Here is an 18,881-nt window from a genome sequence, read left to right as displayed (position 1 = left end):
CTTTCAAAACAGAGAATTCACGATGACATTTGGAAAAGTCTGTGGCATTAGGTAGCCAAGTTCGGCATAAGTGCGCTTATCTATGCTACTAGAATAATCAACTTATTCCCAACTTGTAGATTTGCCATTGTGTGACTACCTAATCTATGTTGAGTGTGAGTCTTTTTAGTTATCGTATGTTTGGCTTCAAGGGTTGTGTGGTTGAGAACCAATACACTACAAGTTCATAAGCACAGAACAAATCACCTGTCGGCTGACTATCGACCATCCTCTAGAATTATTGGTTTGCCAGCTGTCGCTCCCAAATAGTACTTGACGCGCGTCCTGGATTTCACTGCTAGCCACTATCCATCTTTGCTTACATTGCTTGTGAAATAAGGCTATATTGAGGCAATTCGCACAGTATGCACATATGCCAATTAGAGACTGACCAGTTGCAGTCCTTAACATCAATGAGAAGATTCAAACAAACAATACTAAATGAATTTAAGAAATAGATATCTTTGTGTTTTGTAATTTCCTTACTTGACTTTATAAATTCATATTCATTTTGGCATGAGTTCTAGAAACCTCTAGAATTTCAATAAGACTTATTACTTACGGTTTTCATACTGTAACTAAACCTGAAGTAAATTTCTGTACAGATTACAGTCTTTGTGCTTCAAGAATATAGCTTATGGAGTGATGGAAGATTTACAATAAGTTAGAAAATCAGTATCACTAGTGATCATTGCTTAGACTTGGCAACAACTAATAGTGTGAACTAGAGATGAGCCTTTCAAGAAACAAGTCCAGTTGAGAATAACTGAAGACCTAATTGGGAAGATGTACATATCAAGTCATCGTTTTCATATTTGATATTGTGTCCGTTGAGTGTTTAACTGACTTGGCACTTAGTACTGAAAATCGTGAATCAGAATATTCAATTAAAAAAACGAAGACAGATGAGAGTTCATCTAACACGAAATAAAATCAAAATGATCTCTAAACACACTAATTTCTATATGATTTATTCACAGCCAGATTTGTATAAATTGAATCGAGTGGTATTTATCTGAATATTATCAGAAGGGGTTTTTTGTGTAGATTTTTAGTAATTTTATAGTTGAAATCATGAGTCAATTGAAGCTAGACCACCATGGAAAACCCGAAGCACTGGAAGGCCGTTTCGTCCTATTGTGGGACTTCTCATTTGTGACTAATATTCTGAAAATTAAACATCACTTCTATCTACACTGATTCGTTACACATGTATTTAAAAATAATTGATATGATATCAAAACTTTTAATAGGAACTTCTGTTAGTTAATAACATACGGATTTGTTGAAGAAAATATAAACATTGAACTGTAGGGAAGCATTGGCTTGCCATATAATTGATGTTGTGTTTGAGACTCTTGATTTGCTTGTGTGTCTTGCTCTCGACCTAGTTCTATATCTGTTTGAAATTTTTGCATTGTACTATCTGTGAAACAAAACATTCCAGTTATATCAATATAGTTGTTGCGTGTAAAATTAAAAAAACATTAAACATTTAGATCACTGAATAGGCATACATTTTCATCGATTATTTTTATGAATGAAATAATAAGTGATATTGAGAGATAAAATCTAGGCTGCATTACATAGACTCTCGCTACATCGTTAGGAGAATAACGGACAAACTATTTAAGTAAATGAATTTCTGAATCTGCGGAGGAAGGGTGACCTAATGAACTCACGAGACCTATCGGCGATTTGTATACAGAAACGAAGCGAATACTCACACTCCACTAATTTACGAAGCATTTTGTACTCTGACTCAGAAACAGTGAAAAGAAAGGTGATGGATAAATATCGAATGGTAGTCCAAAGAATCTTAGATATTACAATATTTCGACGCTTACTGTTTATTCTTGCAGAAACCTACTGAATTTCAGTTGTGGTTGGAGGTGGTGGAAAAGAAACTATGGACCTTGGTTTCGAGCTTTTTCGTATCTGTAATCTTGAGGAAACTGATGCTTCCTGGCGGATTTGACTCCTTGTTACCTATCTTCACTGTCGGAAACATTATACCTCGGTCCTACAGGAAGTCAGTCGCGGCCTGAATAGCTCAGTGGTAACGTACTGTCGACTACCTCCAACCACCACCTTACATCTGGAAATAAGGCTTGCGATGTTGAGTCATCAAGACTAGTAGTCACATTGGAACTCGATCGATGAGATTCGATCCTTAATAATAAAGACCTGATACACATGGCATTCATCACTACCCAGTGATCAATCAAATGTGAAGGAAACAATGTCGACAAATTATTTATTTTGCAAGGGTGCTGCAGTATTTGGTAGCGGAATGGGAAGTAATAAATGAACTTAGTTAGCAGGCCTTAATTTAATGATCATTGAAATAATAAATAAAAATGCCCCACTTTTTTATGTTGGTGAATTGTAATAGTGTTCATTTTGTGTCTGTTTGTTTGAGTACTAGTAGTTAATTTCACTATGCAGAACGATTCATGTTTTAATAGTGATTTATTAAATCATTTGATATCGATTTACGGGAAAATTACATCGTTGATTTCAATTTTTGTTATTTATGGACCAACGTAATATGTATATTTTCTATTGTACAATTGTTAAGTAACTAAAGTATCCATATTCGTATCCTTTTTATTATAAGCTTTATTTTGACCTAAAGACTATTATTATACGGTTTATCATTATTGAGTTATCCCCAGTCTATTGATTACTATTCCCCCTATTCCCAGCCACATTTGATCAAATCTTGTACAAATATTATTTTCTATTTTATGGTACGATGTGGTCTGTCTGGGTTGTATATAAACCCAGTATGTTTGAGAATAATGATTAATATTGCAGAGGCTATTATTGGTGTTCTTGACTTTACTGGTTGGCCTAGGCAGAAAGCAGGACTGATAAGTACTCAAAACTGCTCATACAGCTTTTGTGTATCATTGCTCCGATCAATAATTCACTGCTCTCCAATTGGCGTTCATATATTAAAGAGGGCATGCACTCACACGTTATAACACATTTTATTCTTCAATTTTAGTTCTTAATCAAAAGTACCAAAGCTTATTGTAATCATTCTAAACTAGTGTATGTGTTATTTTTTTTTCAATTATTAATTCTATAAGAATAACAAACAACAATTTACAGTGGAAGGAGGAAACACTGGAAATGAAAAAAACAAAACAAAACAATAAACCACCTTTCTTTTGTAACAAATTTAAAAGAAGATGAAATGCTGTTGTCTTTATTCAATAGAAAAAACAGTAAATGGAAAATTTTTTTAATGCTGTTTTTGCTATAGAAAAGTTATATAAAGATAGATAGATCATCAAAGTAAATATTCTGCGCATATTTTATGTCTATTGAATGAATATTAGGATGGGAAAAAGTTACTGTAATCTACAGATGTATACGACACTATCAGTAGTTAATAATCTTATCTTTTTAAATAAATGGGTATAGATATCTAGCTATTGGGAAATATAAGTTATTGTATTGAGATGACTTTAATTTTAGTCTCTTAGATGTTTATAAATATAAATTGCCGTTAATGTTTTTTATATACTCAATGTTTAATTTTCCTTTGATTATTGATTCGGATTTTGATGATGTTGTCTAAAAATAAAGTAAAACTTCAGTGACTGAATGCCCTATTATTCAAACTTAACATCTATGGTTGTTTTAGAATATTGTTGGTGTGTGTTGACAAGGAGTAATAGCAATTTCAAGGAGACCATTGATTACCTTGGTATTCTAAGGGGCTTAATACAGTACTGCAATCAGAAATAATAATATCGGTGAACTATTCTAGCCATAAGTGACCAACTCCTGTACGATTGAGTTGTTTTCACATTGACTGATAACTAAAAAGTTTCCATCGTCATCTTCTAATCTCTTACATAAGTTAACGTGACTAGACCTTTTTTGATTTAAGTAGATGCGATTATTGCATATCAGGTTACAGTTTCATTAAGTATTTGGTTCGTGTTGCAACATATATGAATGTTCTCTGCTTTCATTAAATGATAAAAGAATGAATATTATTGTAGTACTCCAATATTTTATTAACGATCAATATAATTATGAGTGGATGCGCACTGCTGAGGAGTCCCATAACAGGACAAAACGGCCGTCCAGTGCTACCAGGTTTTCCATGGTGATCTAGCTTCAATTGACATATTGGTATGATTGTTTGATGTGAGAAAGTACTCAAGTTTTAACTAAGAAACTTAAGAAAATCTAATAATTATTCGTTTTTCTTCTATGGATAAATAGTTTACTTAAAAAACTAGTTAATCTGGTTTAATTTTAATATTTTAAACAAAGCAAATTAAAATTAACTTACAGTTATCACAGTATTTATTTCCCATCTGTGCTGTAATAGATTTTCCGAATTCTTCGAATCCGGAACTTTATAAAATGGGAAACAGAAAAAAAGGATACGGTTAATAGTAAGCAATAGCTGTTATCGGGAAGTCACATTTAACTATTAAATTTTCTATAGGTGATGTTTTTGAAAATCATAAATCGATATCAGTTAAAGTACAACTGAGATCTGGGAGACCAATAAACATTTGTGTTTAACCTAGTTTGCGTTTTGTTAACGGTGCATACTCAGATATTAAATCCACGAACTTCAGAACACTTAAATACAGAGTTACGTTAAAACGATTAAGATGAAGGCCAATAATACACATTATTAATTCCTATCAATTCGAAATATACTTTGATGGCTATATAATACCATCGTTGATGACTCTCTATTTCAATTGCTTTGTTTAATAACTCTATAAGGATGAATTCCTACTAAATGTTTGAATGTATCTTGAAACCAGTCCCCGTCATACAATAATAGTTCAGTCGAAGGCCTTTTGTAGTGATTTGAATAGTTTGCAGTTCGTATCCACTGAGCACTGACACCAGCCGGAGAACTATTGTTAATAATAGAACTACTCAAAAACATCTGTTCCTTAATTATTTTTGGTAGAATCCATAACTTTTAGTTCGCACAGTCATTTTCATTAGCTGTTACTTAAGTCCATTAAATAATTAGATATGGTAAATAGATAAAGAAAACAATTCTCTATCAACGCCTACTTTTTAGTAAATTCTACTACAGAATATAATTTTTGTTAAAAAGAAATGTTGATTAATATCAGTAGTATACTTAATCCTTAACTCCACAATTTATCACAAACTGGACGCTAATCTTTATTATTTTTTCCAAATGTTATTTTTGTGAAACTATTTAGTGCAATAAATGGTATAGATATCCATAGAATGTTTTGTTATCATTAACATTTGATTTGATATACATAATTGATATAAACGAATTAAGTAAATTAATAATTTACTCGCAACACTAAGCCTTGGATACCAACTAAACAGACATCAGTTGACAGAACAAATGGATTGTATTGAAAGCAGGTAGTTAGTTAAATACAACACATCAGATAACAAATACTTAATCAAGGATAAAAATGAATGTTACAAATGAACCAATAATCACCCATTTCTCTTAATAAAATATATTGTGGTGTTGGCTACTTATATCCACATAAGTAGTATATGGTGATGGACAGGCATAGAATGTATTTCAGTAGAAGATCGATAAGGAAAGGACGAAAACGAAGCGCAATTGATGTGAAAATGCATGGACAATAATAATCGGAGACGATGGACTGATATTTACAGAAGGGATGGTCAAGATTGAGTCAAGTGGTTGATAATTTGCAAATTAACTATTCACTGTATGGTCATCAGATTTTAGTAAGATAGTTTGTAATTTGTGCTTAAATACATCTGATTGTCCCCATTCGTGTTCTTGTTCACTATGATTAATAGGTTTCTGAAGAACTTAACTAAACCAAAGTGTATAAGGAATAAAAAAATCACAACGTATAATTTATTAATTTTTTATTATGGCTTTGTAGATGCTTGTCTAAATTTTTTTCTGTTTTTATGGTTAACTATTCTGAAAAATTAAAAACCGTTTTTCACAAGCTAAATTCGTTTATTTTATAAATTTATCAGAATCAAGTATAAAAGATTTGTATAGACGTTAGAAATCTACTTAATTTTATCCTTGTTATTAATTACACATTTATGTAGACAAATTCTCTCGCAACTTCCAACAAAATCACCTAGTCTCCGTAAATCCACAAATACACAATTGGTAGTATTATTGTTGATAGCTCACAGAGAACTCTAATGGACCAGAGTACATATTTTAGAATGCCTACCTGAAGAAGGAGATAATTTGTAAATGATGAGTACATCAGTGCTATTCATTAGTGCGCATGAGAGACATTCTAAAAAATTGATCTTAGGATCATTAGACATCATGAGTATTTTCATGATTTGAGATTATTGATTGATAATTCAATGTTTAACATATTTGACTTCATGCTAATTGAGATTTAATGTGAATAAATGACTGAAAAAACAAGTTAAATTTTTAAAATAATAACTATTTTATATCATTTCTTGCCATAGGTATTATATAGATTGTTTGAGATAATCTTCGTTTGCTCATTGGTATTCGTAAGTCAAGAAGATGACATATAAAAAAGGAACCTGGGTTTTAATGATTGCGTTTACTTAGTGACAGCAAGCTACTGTTAACCGCTCCCTAATTGTACGGATATTTCGATCAAAAGTAAGTCACAAAATAACTACATTATATGTGAGTACGATGAGAAAATGCAGCCAAGAAATCAGTGGGATTTAATGGAGTCTGGAACGCCTTATATTCCGGCCAATCTGTAATTACTCCACATTGTAACATAGATTCAGACTACCAGGCAACCAGGAGAGATTTAATCAAAACCGTAGTTAGAGGTTCATTCAACACTATAGACAACAAGAATCGAAGTAAACATGGAAATAATGAAACCCTTGAGGGTGAACAGTCGACAATTGTATAACTAGGGCAGAATGATGGTAAGACTAGTGTAAAAAAATCGACAATGCTCACTTTTAGTCAAAATTCTAATGAAAAAATGTCATCAATAAGATCAAGTTCTCAAAGTTTAGTGCCATCAGAACAATACGGAAATTTCCATTCATCATTATTATATATTATGGTTATAACATGTAATAAAACTTTTCTTTTATGAATAATGTCATTGAAATATTAACTTACTATTTTCTTTCATTGATTTGATTTATTTCAATAGTTTGTGGTTGATTCAAATCGGTTTTGAGATTTTCCTTATCTTCTTGTTGTTCCGCTAACTGAATAAATAAAATTTGAATAAAATGTGAAAGTGTGTACTGCCATTAAAGAAAAATTACTTGATATTAAGGAATGGATAAAGATGAATTCATCTCCAAAAGTCTTCATTCTGAGCAAAGAACATTCTCCATTATCTCAGATATACAACTGTTAATAAAACAAGTTATTAATTAACTTTTTAAACTGTTTCTAAATTACCTGGTTTAAAATGTTTAGGGTAATCTGTTATCTACTTAATTACTGGATTCGAGTACGTGATAACTTTTCTGAGGGGTTCGAAGTCAAGTGTATGGTTTATATTTTGCCATTTTTGATAACCAGAAATAAAATCAAACTGATTTTGTTTATTATCAGTAGTACTATAATGAACGAGATGTCAGGTGGGAACAACCAATTTATCATTTAACACAAAATTATAGACTTCTTTCATAGAGTGTGAAAACCATACACTAAAAACTTCATTTGTAAATCCTCTATGAATTGTCTCAGTCTTCATCATTCCTTCATTGCTATTAGGATTACTTTCTGTTACCTTTCTCTTCAATTCAATCTTCTCAATCCTATGCTGCCAGACGTTTCACATCTGATTGGTGTTACATATTACTTGTGTCTATCGACATAAGTAGTATACACCACAATAATATGACGTAACTAGAAAAGGGGCTTATTATTTATCAATATGTTATGAGTTCATCAATAACTTTAGTAGGCTGACTGAAGTTCATAGTCCTACTGACCAACATAGAATTGTTTTTGATTTCGTCTATTTGCTATAACTGATGATTCTGATGAATAATAATTATATTTGAACATATCCAATTTCTTTCTAGGTCCTCAAGAATTATTATTCCCTCTTTACTATCATGTTAGTCGATACCAGTCAGATAAATATTGAAAAATCAAGAAGTATATTGGAGCTGTTAAGTTCCTATTCCGAACTCCATTTATTGATGTCATTTTCTGACAAATAACTTTCAAATATTCAGAAATCTTTACAAACTTAATTAAACTCGAATAATAATTCTGAACTCATAAATGATTAACCTTGATTACGAGCGTTTCAAAGTTTTTAATGATGAATCATAATTATTGAAGCTCTTGCATGATCTCAGTGGGATAGACATTACTGATGACACTACACGGTGATGGCATGATATAACATATTTTGATTGAGATCATGAATCGATCAATGTTAGACTACCATTGAAAACCTAGAAGCACTAGACTGCCGTTTCGTTTAACGCAACAATCTTCACAACTTCATACTGATATAGTAGATTAATTAAGGTTAAAAATTTGTTTTATTATACAATGAAATAGCTATCTAACAGTATCTAATCGGAAGAAGGATAATAATTTTTTTTTGAATTTCATGTTGGATGCATACTGTTAAGTGTTTCTATCTTTCTTTAAATAAAAATAGCTATTCTTTCCATCTTCATTTTTATTAACTTATCAACTAACATCGGTCTATAAAGAAAATGTCTGTATCAAAGTATAAGAAAATTTCCAGTAATTACTACCTAATTCATTTATTTTAAAAATTTAGTCCCACTATTAATATCTGCATAATTCTAATTATGGAAAATAGAATAATGGTCGCATATTGAATATATCTTTTATGTACCGATTCATTTATAGTCTAAGAGAGAATACCTAACTAGAAACTTATTCAATTGTATATAAAGATTGTACTTGAAAATAAAAAAAACTATGCAAAAACATAGAAGACAAAACAGAAAAACAAATGAAACATCATAACTGTCATGTCTACGGAAGATGAATTGATTTTTATTTAAAAATAAAAGTAAAAATGTTATTATCAGAATGAGGGTTTGTGGAAATTATAGTAATTAATTGGTTGAATTCATCAGTTGATTTAAGTTAGATCATCTTGGAAAACCTAGAAGCATTTAATTACTTAGTGATAATATAATAACGTCTTTGTTTACTGTTATCAGTGAGTTGTTGATGTATTTGTGACTTGGTTTTATCCTTTCTTTTTCTATCTTTCATAATTCACTTGGTATTGTTTGTTTGAATCTTCCCATTGATGTTTAGCACTGCAACTGGTCAGTCTTTAATCGGCATATATATATATATATATATATATATATATATATATATCAATGTGTAGATTCAAACAAACAGTACCAAGTGAATTTAGACGTCACCCCATTGCACAAGCAAGTGGCTATTAGGACTCAGTATCTGAGTAGACAACGTGATGGCATTTGAAGCGAAAGGTACTGGGTTCGAGTTCCAGAGCGAACATCAACTCTGAGATGCAGGTATTTTATGAAGAAATAAGTCGAACTCTGATTAACAACAACAACAACAGAATACAATGTTTCAGAAAAAAATTATATCAATAATACTTGTGTACATATTTATGATATAAATCAATCAATAATTTGGGATAATAAAGCAACTATTTAAAAAGCCAAGTTGAAATAATCAATAAAAATACAAAAAACAGTATTTGTTGATTTGTTTCTAAGTAGGTAATAAATGAGAGAAGAAAAATAATCATTTTAAATAAGTTTTGTGGGAATAAAAAAAATACAATTAATTAAATTGATGCTTATTTATCTAGTCAATTGAATATTTGTTTACAAAATTCAAATCTCTACTGACCATTTCATCCTCAATTTTACTATCCATATATATATGCATGTGCTTGTGGTTACTTGATTTCTAGTTTAATGTTTATAAGTCTTCAATTGAGTTCATCTATTTATTGATTGACATTCTTTATTTTCTATTGCTCATTTAATTGAATTAATTATATCCATAATATATGATATGTTCTCTATATGAGTTACTTAATTGAATAGTTGGAAAAAACAATTATGTACAGTCTAATAGAGTTTTCTCGTTAGCGTTTCTAAACGAGTTAGTTTTCTACGGGATGGGGTCGTTAACCACATGCTCGACTTTCCTCCTTTACCCGGGCTTGGGACCATCAGTAACTATAGAAGAGCTACAGGCGGCAAAGCAAGGACAGCAGTCCTACAGTTGAAGAACATATGGAACTCAAAACAACTGTTAACCAACTTCAAAGTAAGAATCTTCAATACGAACGTCAAGACAGTCCTACTGTACGCAGCTGAAACGTGGAGATCTACGAGATCCATCGTCAAGAAAGTACAAGTATTTATAAACAGCTGTCTACGCAAAATACTCAACATTCACTGGCCGGATACTATCAGCAACAGTGTTTTATAGGAGAGAACAAACCAGTTTCCAGCTGAAGAGGAAATTAGGAAAAGACGTTGGAAGTGGATCGGACATACATTGAGGAAATCACGAAGCAAGCGCTAACTTGAAATCCGGAAGGGAAGCGGAAAAGAGAAAGACCAAAGAACACATTACACCGGGAAATAGAAGCAGATATGAAAAGGATGAATGTTAACTGGAAAGAACTGGAAAGGATTGCCTAGTACATGATTGGATGGAGAATACTTGTGTGCGGCTTATGCTCCCTCGCGAGGGGTAACAGGCTTAAATAAGTAAGTAATAGTGTTTTGAATTGATGACCATTTTGCACAACTAATCAGTGAATCTTGGTCTACCTTAAAATAACTAGATGTAATAGTATTGGTGTAATGAATAAAGCCTTGATTAGGGTGAACCAATCTATTGTGTCGAGTAAAATCAGAGATGGTATTGGTAAGATAGAAAAACATTACATTTAATAAACCATTCGCACATCTTCTTTGAATTGTTCCTTACAAACTCCATCATCATGTCATCCTTGCTGCCACTCTGACTGCTTTTTTTCTCTTCTCATTTTCCTATTCTGTCAATAAGAATCTTATTTCCAATTCCTGATATATATTGCTCATATCTGTCCGCATAAGTAGCACACACTACATTAGTACCTGCTAATCAGTAGCTGAACAGTTTAAAAATTTTAGTTATAAGTAAAGTCAACTGTGGTTTGGATAGATGAACGATAGTGTGTCTATAACCACGACACTTGGTTGCATTAGTATCAGTGATAAGGGGATCATCAGTTTCAGTAGAATTACAGATATCTTCTTTGCAGTCATTCTTCAAAAAATATTTTAAGTAAGAAAGCCTTTGAGTAACAAGCCTAATGACTTGTAGTACTCTTTAACGTATGGCTTGACTACTAAAGAATGTACTTTGTTTGTATGTCTGAGGATTGAAATATGATTGAAATAATTATGGATTCGAATCGCACGCGTATTCCTTTGATCGGTAGTGGTATGAAATACGCTATTCCGTAAGCCTTCATAATCCACTCTTGCTTTTACACCAGTGTCTTGATTATTAAATGTATTTGTATTAATAAGAAATTTGTAGCATCCTTATTTCTTATTAAATAATCATTTTTATTGTTATTTTTGATACATTTTGTGCGTTTACTTCACCACTTTTTCGAATATACTCTTCACCGTCTAAATATCTGAATACTTAGTATCAGGTAATTTTTATAGCTTCAACTGAATTCTACTTCAATGTCTATTTTTTCTAAGTCTTTGTCCTGCTTCCGATTAGGAAGTATTGATCCAAGCCTTTATTTTTCTTATCATAACTAGTATACTGGTCAACACACCATCAGTTTGTACTTTTTACTTATCATCTATAGTTGTGTAATTTATTTCATTGTTGTCACTGCCTCATAAACTACCTTGGCTGGTTTAAATTTTCATATTTTCACATAAATATTACTGTATTTTTGAGTAGAGCCTTATGACGATCTACTTGAAAACGATATTGTTTACTTATATATAATATGTTGTTCTAAATGCAGCTCATCAAAAATTTACCTAACAATTTTTCCATCCCTAAAATGAATAATTCATTATTAATAATGAATAAAAATGATTTACCTCATTCGCTAAACGTTGTTCCTCTTCTTCAGCTGCTGTCAATTCTTGTGCATTAGCTAAATTATCTACAGCAATGGCTAAAAATACATTTAGCAAAGTATCTAATCACAAAAAATAGACGTTAAGGTTGTATAAACGAGAACATATGAGGACTGCATTGAATATTGCACAAATTAATTGAAATATAAAACTTACAACATGATATAAGATATCAAATTATTTTTAGTACAAGGATGAAACATATAGCGTGATGTTGATAACTTGGTAATTAAGATTTAATATTAGCCATTTAACTTGTTATGATTCCCTATCATTTATGAATCTAAATGTTTTTAGGGTGTGATTATTTGTAAATGGACAGAATGTCGTTTTGTCCAGAACCATTAAAATGACTGATATTCATTGCAAGAGTAAATAAACGGTGGCCAAATCAACACATTTCTACCAGTAGAACGAAATCGATTACATTTTATAACTAAAATAACCCATTATATCATTGAATAAAAATAGAATTCAAAGAGGAAAATTTTATTTTCAACGAAATCATTCACTTAAGCTTTAAATTCGAATTTATAGTTGTATGGTAAATATATGTCCATAGAAAGATAGAATAGATTGCATCAGAAAGTGATTTGAGACTCCAAATATCAAATGAGGTTACGTAATAACCATGAAGTTAGGGAAGAAATATAAGGATGAAAATAATTTATGAATCAGAATAATGAAACATAATTGTCTCGAATCACTTTGTTGTGCAACCTTTCTATCCCTCTACAGACATATATTTACCATAAATACAAATGTACATCTTAAATAAATGATTTTGTCAAAAGGAGGATTTTCTTCTCTGAATTCTTTTAATCTTTAATATTTTATCAATTATTAAAACTCGAAACCTTTTGAAGGTATTATACTCGGGTCTTGAATATGAGGCTATAGATGTATTCAGATTGAAACAACTACGATACACAATAAACTTTTCAAAAAATTCTCCGTCTGAAATTAACTTCGTGATGTAAATATTTTTTAAAGATTTCTATTTTATTTTTCCCCTTACTTGTAAATTATAGTTGAGTAGACTTCATTTATCTAACTACTTAGTAATAATTTATTGTCAGATTTGAAAGTATGCTTTATTCATAATTTTCGTTTAAGAAAATCTGAACTGATGAAGGTTATTATTATATATTATTTATTTCGTGGATCGATTGAAGTTAGACATTAACACCGTTGGATGCCAGCTCAGTGGTCTAGAGTTTAAGTGCCCGTGCGTGAGATCGATAGGTCCTGGGTTTGAATCTCACGAGTCGGGATCGTGGATGCGCACCGCTGACGAGTCCCACAATAGGATGAAACGGCCATCCAGTGCTTCCGAGTTTTCCATGGTGGTCTAGCTTAAATTAACTCATGATCTCAACTATTAAAATCATTATTTATTTATTATAATCAACCAACGATAAAACTGTTACTGAATATTTATGTTGATATTATTGGACCTGTGTATTTAATGGTACATGGTACGTTTCGGTCTTGCATTCCTATTTACAGTCACATGAGATATGAGTTTAGTTAACAAAAATTAGTTCTCACCATCCATCTAGTTTTCTTATGTTCTGACTGTAGATTTGGGTGAACGTGAGAATTTACTCAACTTGACAGTCAGGTAACGAATATAACAACAGAGTTAGTTAGTTTATTGTTAAGCGCGTTGATAAACAACACAACCAACAAATATAATATCTAATCATTAATCTAATGTAACAAGTAACAAAGGGGCATAAATTTAGCAAACAAATAAATCAAATAAATTTGAACAAACAACGAAAAGGATACAATTGCCAAACAATACTAATAATACAAAATAAATACAATATACAAATCCTCCATTATTTACACCACCTTGAGAACGTATTCCATCGTACATAATCATATTCCAATCTTCACCAGTTAAAATCTAAATTGAAAATAAATTTATAGATTCATGAAAAATGTCGATTAGCTTCATACTTAAAAAATAAATTACATTCTTCTACTATCATTGAAAAGTTTTGTAGAATTTAATTTGTAGCCGGTATTCATTACAATTTGACATTAGTTTATAGTAACATGAATATTCAACGGGAACTAATCTTCAGTACACACCCGCAATTAAAAATCAAAACCTTCAGTCCTCTCAATAAGCGCTTAACCATTAGACTATTAAGTTTGTTATCGACGAATTTCAGACATGTAGATTGGGAATCCGTCGCCACCAATAACTTTGAATGAACATCACATTGACTGAAGATGTAAAATGACAGATAATTCCCATTCAAATATTAAAAATTAAGAACACGAAGTTCAGCGAAGGCATCTCTTTTCAAAGAATTCATTATCAAGATGCACAATCGCGTATGTATGAAAATTCTTTTGTTAGAGTACTAATTCCGTGAGAAAATGTGAGCACGAATAACCAAGATGACGTAATAGAAAGATTTTAATACTAGATTACGTAATACGAATGATAACAATAGATATAGTGAATATAATATGATAATTAAAATGATTAAAATGTTTTTTTTTGTTACTGCTGTGTCCCGATAAGAATAGTGACTGATAATTTTGGGGTTCATTTATAAACCAATACTATACACATATATTTTTATCGTATAATTGCTAAATAACTAAACTATTCATATTCTTGTACCCCTTATTATGAACTTTATTTTGACTTATGAACTATTGTTATACGATTAACCGTTATTGAATTATGCCCTGTCTATCACTTACCATCTCCCCTATTCACAGCCACATTTAGCTTAATCTTGTACAAATATTGTTTTCTATTCTATGGTACGCTTGAAATATAATGATTCATACCACAGAGGCTGAGATTGGTGTTTTGGACTTAACTGACTGGGCTAGGTAGAACCCAGGACCTACAAGAACTCAAGACTGCTCATACGGTTTTTGTGTTTCATTGGTCCGACCGCTAAATCACTGCTCTTTAGTTGGTGGCATCGTCAAGTTATACATTAACTGGGCATCCAGGCGGTTACAAGTTATAACAGTTACCATAATTAAAGGTCATTAAAGGTCATAGAAGTGTAAAAATAAATAAGGTGATATGATGAGTATTCATAAAATAATGAGAATATAAAACGCAAGTGGAGGGGAATGCAGTAATAATAATATTATTATTATCAATTAAGGCCACGATAACGATAAGATGTACTTCTTTTGTACACATAGTACTGGTTTAAGCTCATGGATGGTAAGAGCTTCAGCTATTTTTAAGAGTTGGATACGAAGAAATCTAGGTAGATTTGAACGAATAATATAAACAACCATAAGATCAAACTGTGGATCCGTAGAATGATTACAGTCGATTAGGTGTTCAAGTATAGAACTCCTAACTGCTTTCCTTTCACCGTTTTAGAACCAAACTGGGATATGTCCCCGTATCCGGATTGAGAACGAGCGCTGGCTACGGCCTATGTACCTTGCTCCACAAGAGCAGGTGAACTGGTAGATGCACATGGAGGCTACCAGACGCTGAAGCTTATCTTTTATGGATACAGAAAACAAGTTCCTACTAGTGAAGGTTATTCACAGTTTAGCCGCATTAAATGTTCTCTTAATCGTTGTTGTTAGACGATTTTTTATGACATCTGATGTTCGATCACCTTTAAATTCCAGATTTATATAGAGGTTTTTCTTCGGGACGGAACAACTAAGTTTCCTGTCGAAACTACTTCTTTTTCCATACTTCTCTATGAAACGGTCTGGGTAGCCATTTTTCGTGAAGGTTTTCTTGAGGAATGCGAGTTCTTCGTTAATGCATTCCGTACTTCATATCCGATGTGTTCGATAACGTAAAGAATGAGTGAGGTTTCTCGTTCTACTTAACGGAACCCAGCTATAGAAGTTGGTTAGCTGGACATTCCACGTTTGTTTTCTAAAGATCGATTTTTTTAAAAAAAAAATCATTACTTTTTCTCATCAGATATAGATGAGTTTAATCTTTTTATATTCACTATGTCCATTGTTATATCTCGTATTACGTAATCTAGTATTATAATCTTTCTATTACATCATCTTGGTTATTCGTGTTCACATTTTCTCACGGAATTAGTACTTTAACAAAAAACATTTTTCCATATATATACGATTGTACAGCTTGATAATGAATTCTTTGAAAAGAGATGCCTTCGCTGAACTTTGTGTTTTTAATTTTTGAATATGTTGATGTACAGTATTAGATTCCATCCCACTGGTCTATTGGTTTATTGCTCACTGCAAGATCTGAAAGTTCCGCGTTTGGACCCTGGTAGGTGGTAGATACTTACCTCTAAGGATTCAAATTATAAGACTAAACAACTATCCAGTAACCAACGTTTAAGTAAGTTACCACAACTGTGGTCAATCTATTATCAGTATTACCTACGTTTGATTGCCTATATAAGTCATTTGATTTGCGCTATATTGTATGAATATGTTTGAGCTACCGATCCATTCTCTAGTTATTTGTTTTACTTATCCAGGAAGTTCATCGTCACAAATCACATGTATAACCTTCACAACAAATTTTGTTTTGTTCTAATTACGTTTCACGGTTGACTAGCCACGACCGTTTTAGTAATTAAAACAAAACTATATGAAAATCTATTTGAATAAATCTATAGAATATGGGAACAAATGATTACGTTTCACATTTTTAAATAAACATTCTGAAGGAATAAATTTTTTTGAACACTCAGACATTCTGAGATAGGACTTTAGTCAAAGAGTATATTCAGTGTTCATAAATCATTCAAAGTAAACCGAATTCATGTCTTAATTAAGAATTCTTATCAGTTAATAGTAGTAGTATAGTCAATAAATTAATACGCCGTACATCAATAATTCACCAAATTCAGTTGATGTGAGAAAAAATTATAGTCAACTCTCTATTGGACTGAAGTAAAATTATACATATGGATGAAACTAATTAGCTATATGATATAATCTAAATTAAAGATAACTAGCTAGATACTACTTTTCTGAATTTTAAAATGCTTATTAGATTTATGTTAGTTCATGACGAATATGATATGTAATCGTTTGATTTCATTAGAGTTTCTCATACCAATCAAGAATTTTAATATCCGTATTTTAGTTTGTTTACTGCTGTTCATAGTATAACAACTCTAGGGATGTATTGTTCCATAATATTGGTCAATGAGCAATGGGAGTGGTCGTTCATCAATAATTCTAGCAAAAAGCATTTTATAGTTGAAATCATGAGTTCATTGAAGCTAGACCACCATGAAAAACCTGAAAGTACTGGATGGCCGTTTCGTTCTGTTGTGCAACACCTCAACAGTGCGCATCCACGATCCCGAGAGATTCGAACCCAGGACCTATCAGTCTCGTGCACGAAAGCTTAATCTCTAGACCACTATAAAATTACTAAAATCTCCACAAAAAACTCCTGATAAGAAGCATCTGTCAGATTGGTGAAAATTGCCAATTTATCTGTTAGTAAAGATCTTTGATTGGTTTGCAAGTAAATGAATGGGGTTTTTGTCCATTGGGATAACTAATCTTATTGGATTACCTAATAAGATTTTGGTTAAACTTTTCAATGTTCAATAATATAAAAAATTAAATTTACCATTTCTATTGTTAGCAGTTTAACAATTACCATTTATGAATGTATTTCTCGGTAAAGATGTACATATTATAGAAAACATTTCACTTACTTGAAATACAGTTAATAAGGCTTTTACAAATGTATCAAAATTTTGACCTGGTTTACCGTCGTCAAAATTAAACCTGTTAAAAATTGAAGGAAAAAGTTTACTTCAGACATTTTCTAATGGAATCACATTACTACGGTGATGCAGATTTAGTCTGTTAAATTAAACAAATTCAATGAAGCTATAAAGACAAATTGAATGGTTTAAGACTTTTTCAGTTAGATATAAGAAAACACACTTAGGAAAACAGGCACTCGTATCTCGGTGGTTTTAGTCTCATTTTTGTAACTATTTACGTTTTGAATATATCGGTAAAGTTTTTTTCATTGATTAAATAGAATCAATAACTAACTAGTGTAAACATCTCGGCCGTGCACGAGGTCATCTATGATCAAATAACTCAGTCGGCATCATCTCTGTTAATAACACCAATCCGGATAGGTTTGAATTTATGATTAATATTATTACCTTCTGAATAGCCGATATATATTTATCTTACTAGTGATTGACAATCAGCATGAAGACTTTAGTTCAGGATTACCTAGCTATCACTACAAATTAACTAAAATCAAGGTGAATCAACCACGATGTCGAATCACGCAGTTAGTTTACAGAATTTAATTACCACTATGGATTAATCAATATAACTTTAGGAATTAGTTATTGTTTGGTCAGTTTAGATTGATTAAGTGGATAGTTATATTCTAGTCAACTTTTGTATGTCAGTGACATCTGCAAGATAAGACTGATCTATAGCCAAATATTCTTTTTTTCTAGTTCCCTCACTTGCAAAAGTGACCATATATATATATATGATTTATGTTGAGCTGTCAACTAGTGAATCTTTTATCATCTTTGTATAAAACATCATTATCGTAAATTTCATAAATAAGTCAAAAAGTAGAATGTGCTACTGCTTCCTGAGCCATCTTCCAGAACATCCGGAAGTAATAGTAGCATCTATGATTTATAATCGTGCGCTTGAATACAGAACGGTATTTTAGGCGTTTCCATCACTATATTGTTTATCAGATCAGTTTGCACTTTTTA

The 18,881-nt window shown here is 31.5% G+C and overlaps 1 protein-coding gene across 1 annotated transcript in view; it reads right to left on the bottom strand.

Moving 5' to 3' along the window:
- The window catches only part of Smp_020170 (voltage-dependent calcium channel), a gene marked incomplete at both ends in the record, with an annotated part of 167,914 nt that overhangs the window by 58,237 nt on the left and 90,796 nt on the right, over positions 1–18,881 (bottom strand). Inside the window, 6 exons of the mRNA XM_018793451.1 lie at positions 1,318–1,465; positions 4,358–4,422; positions 7,157–7,248; positions 12,112–12,212; positions 13,945–14,065; positions 17,835–17,907. Of these exons, the coding sequence (XP_018647963.1) occupies positions 1,318–1,465; positions 4,358–4,422; positions 7,157–7,248; positions 12,112–12,212; positions 13,945–14,065; positions 17,835–17,907 (600 nt within the window). The remainder of the gene's footprint in view (positions 1–1,317; positions 1,466–4,357; positions 4,423–7,156; positions 7,249–12,111; positions 12,213–13,944; positions 14,066–17,834; positions 17,908–18,881) is intronic.

The sequence above is a fragment of the Schistosoma mansoni genome, chromosome 1, assembly GCF_000237925.1.
Source record: "Schistosoma mansoni strain Puerto Rico chromosome 1, complete genome".
Classification (NCBI taxonomy): domain Eukaryota; kingdom Metazoa; phylum Platyhelminthes; class Trematoda; order Strigeidida; family Schistosomatidae; genus Schistosoma; species Schistosoma mansoni.
The sequence above is the reverse complement of the archived record's forward strand: the minus strand, read 5'-3'. Positions and strand labels throughout refer to the sequence as shown.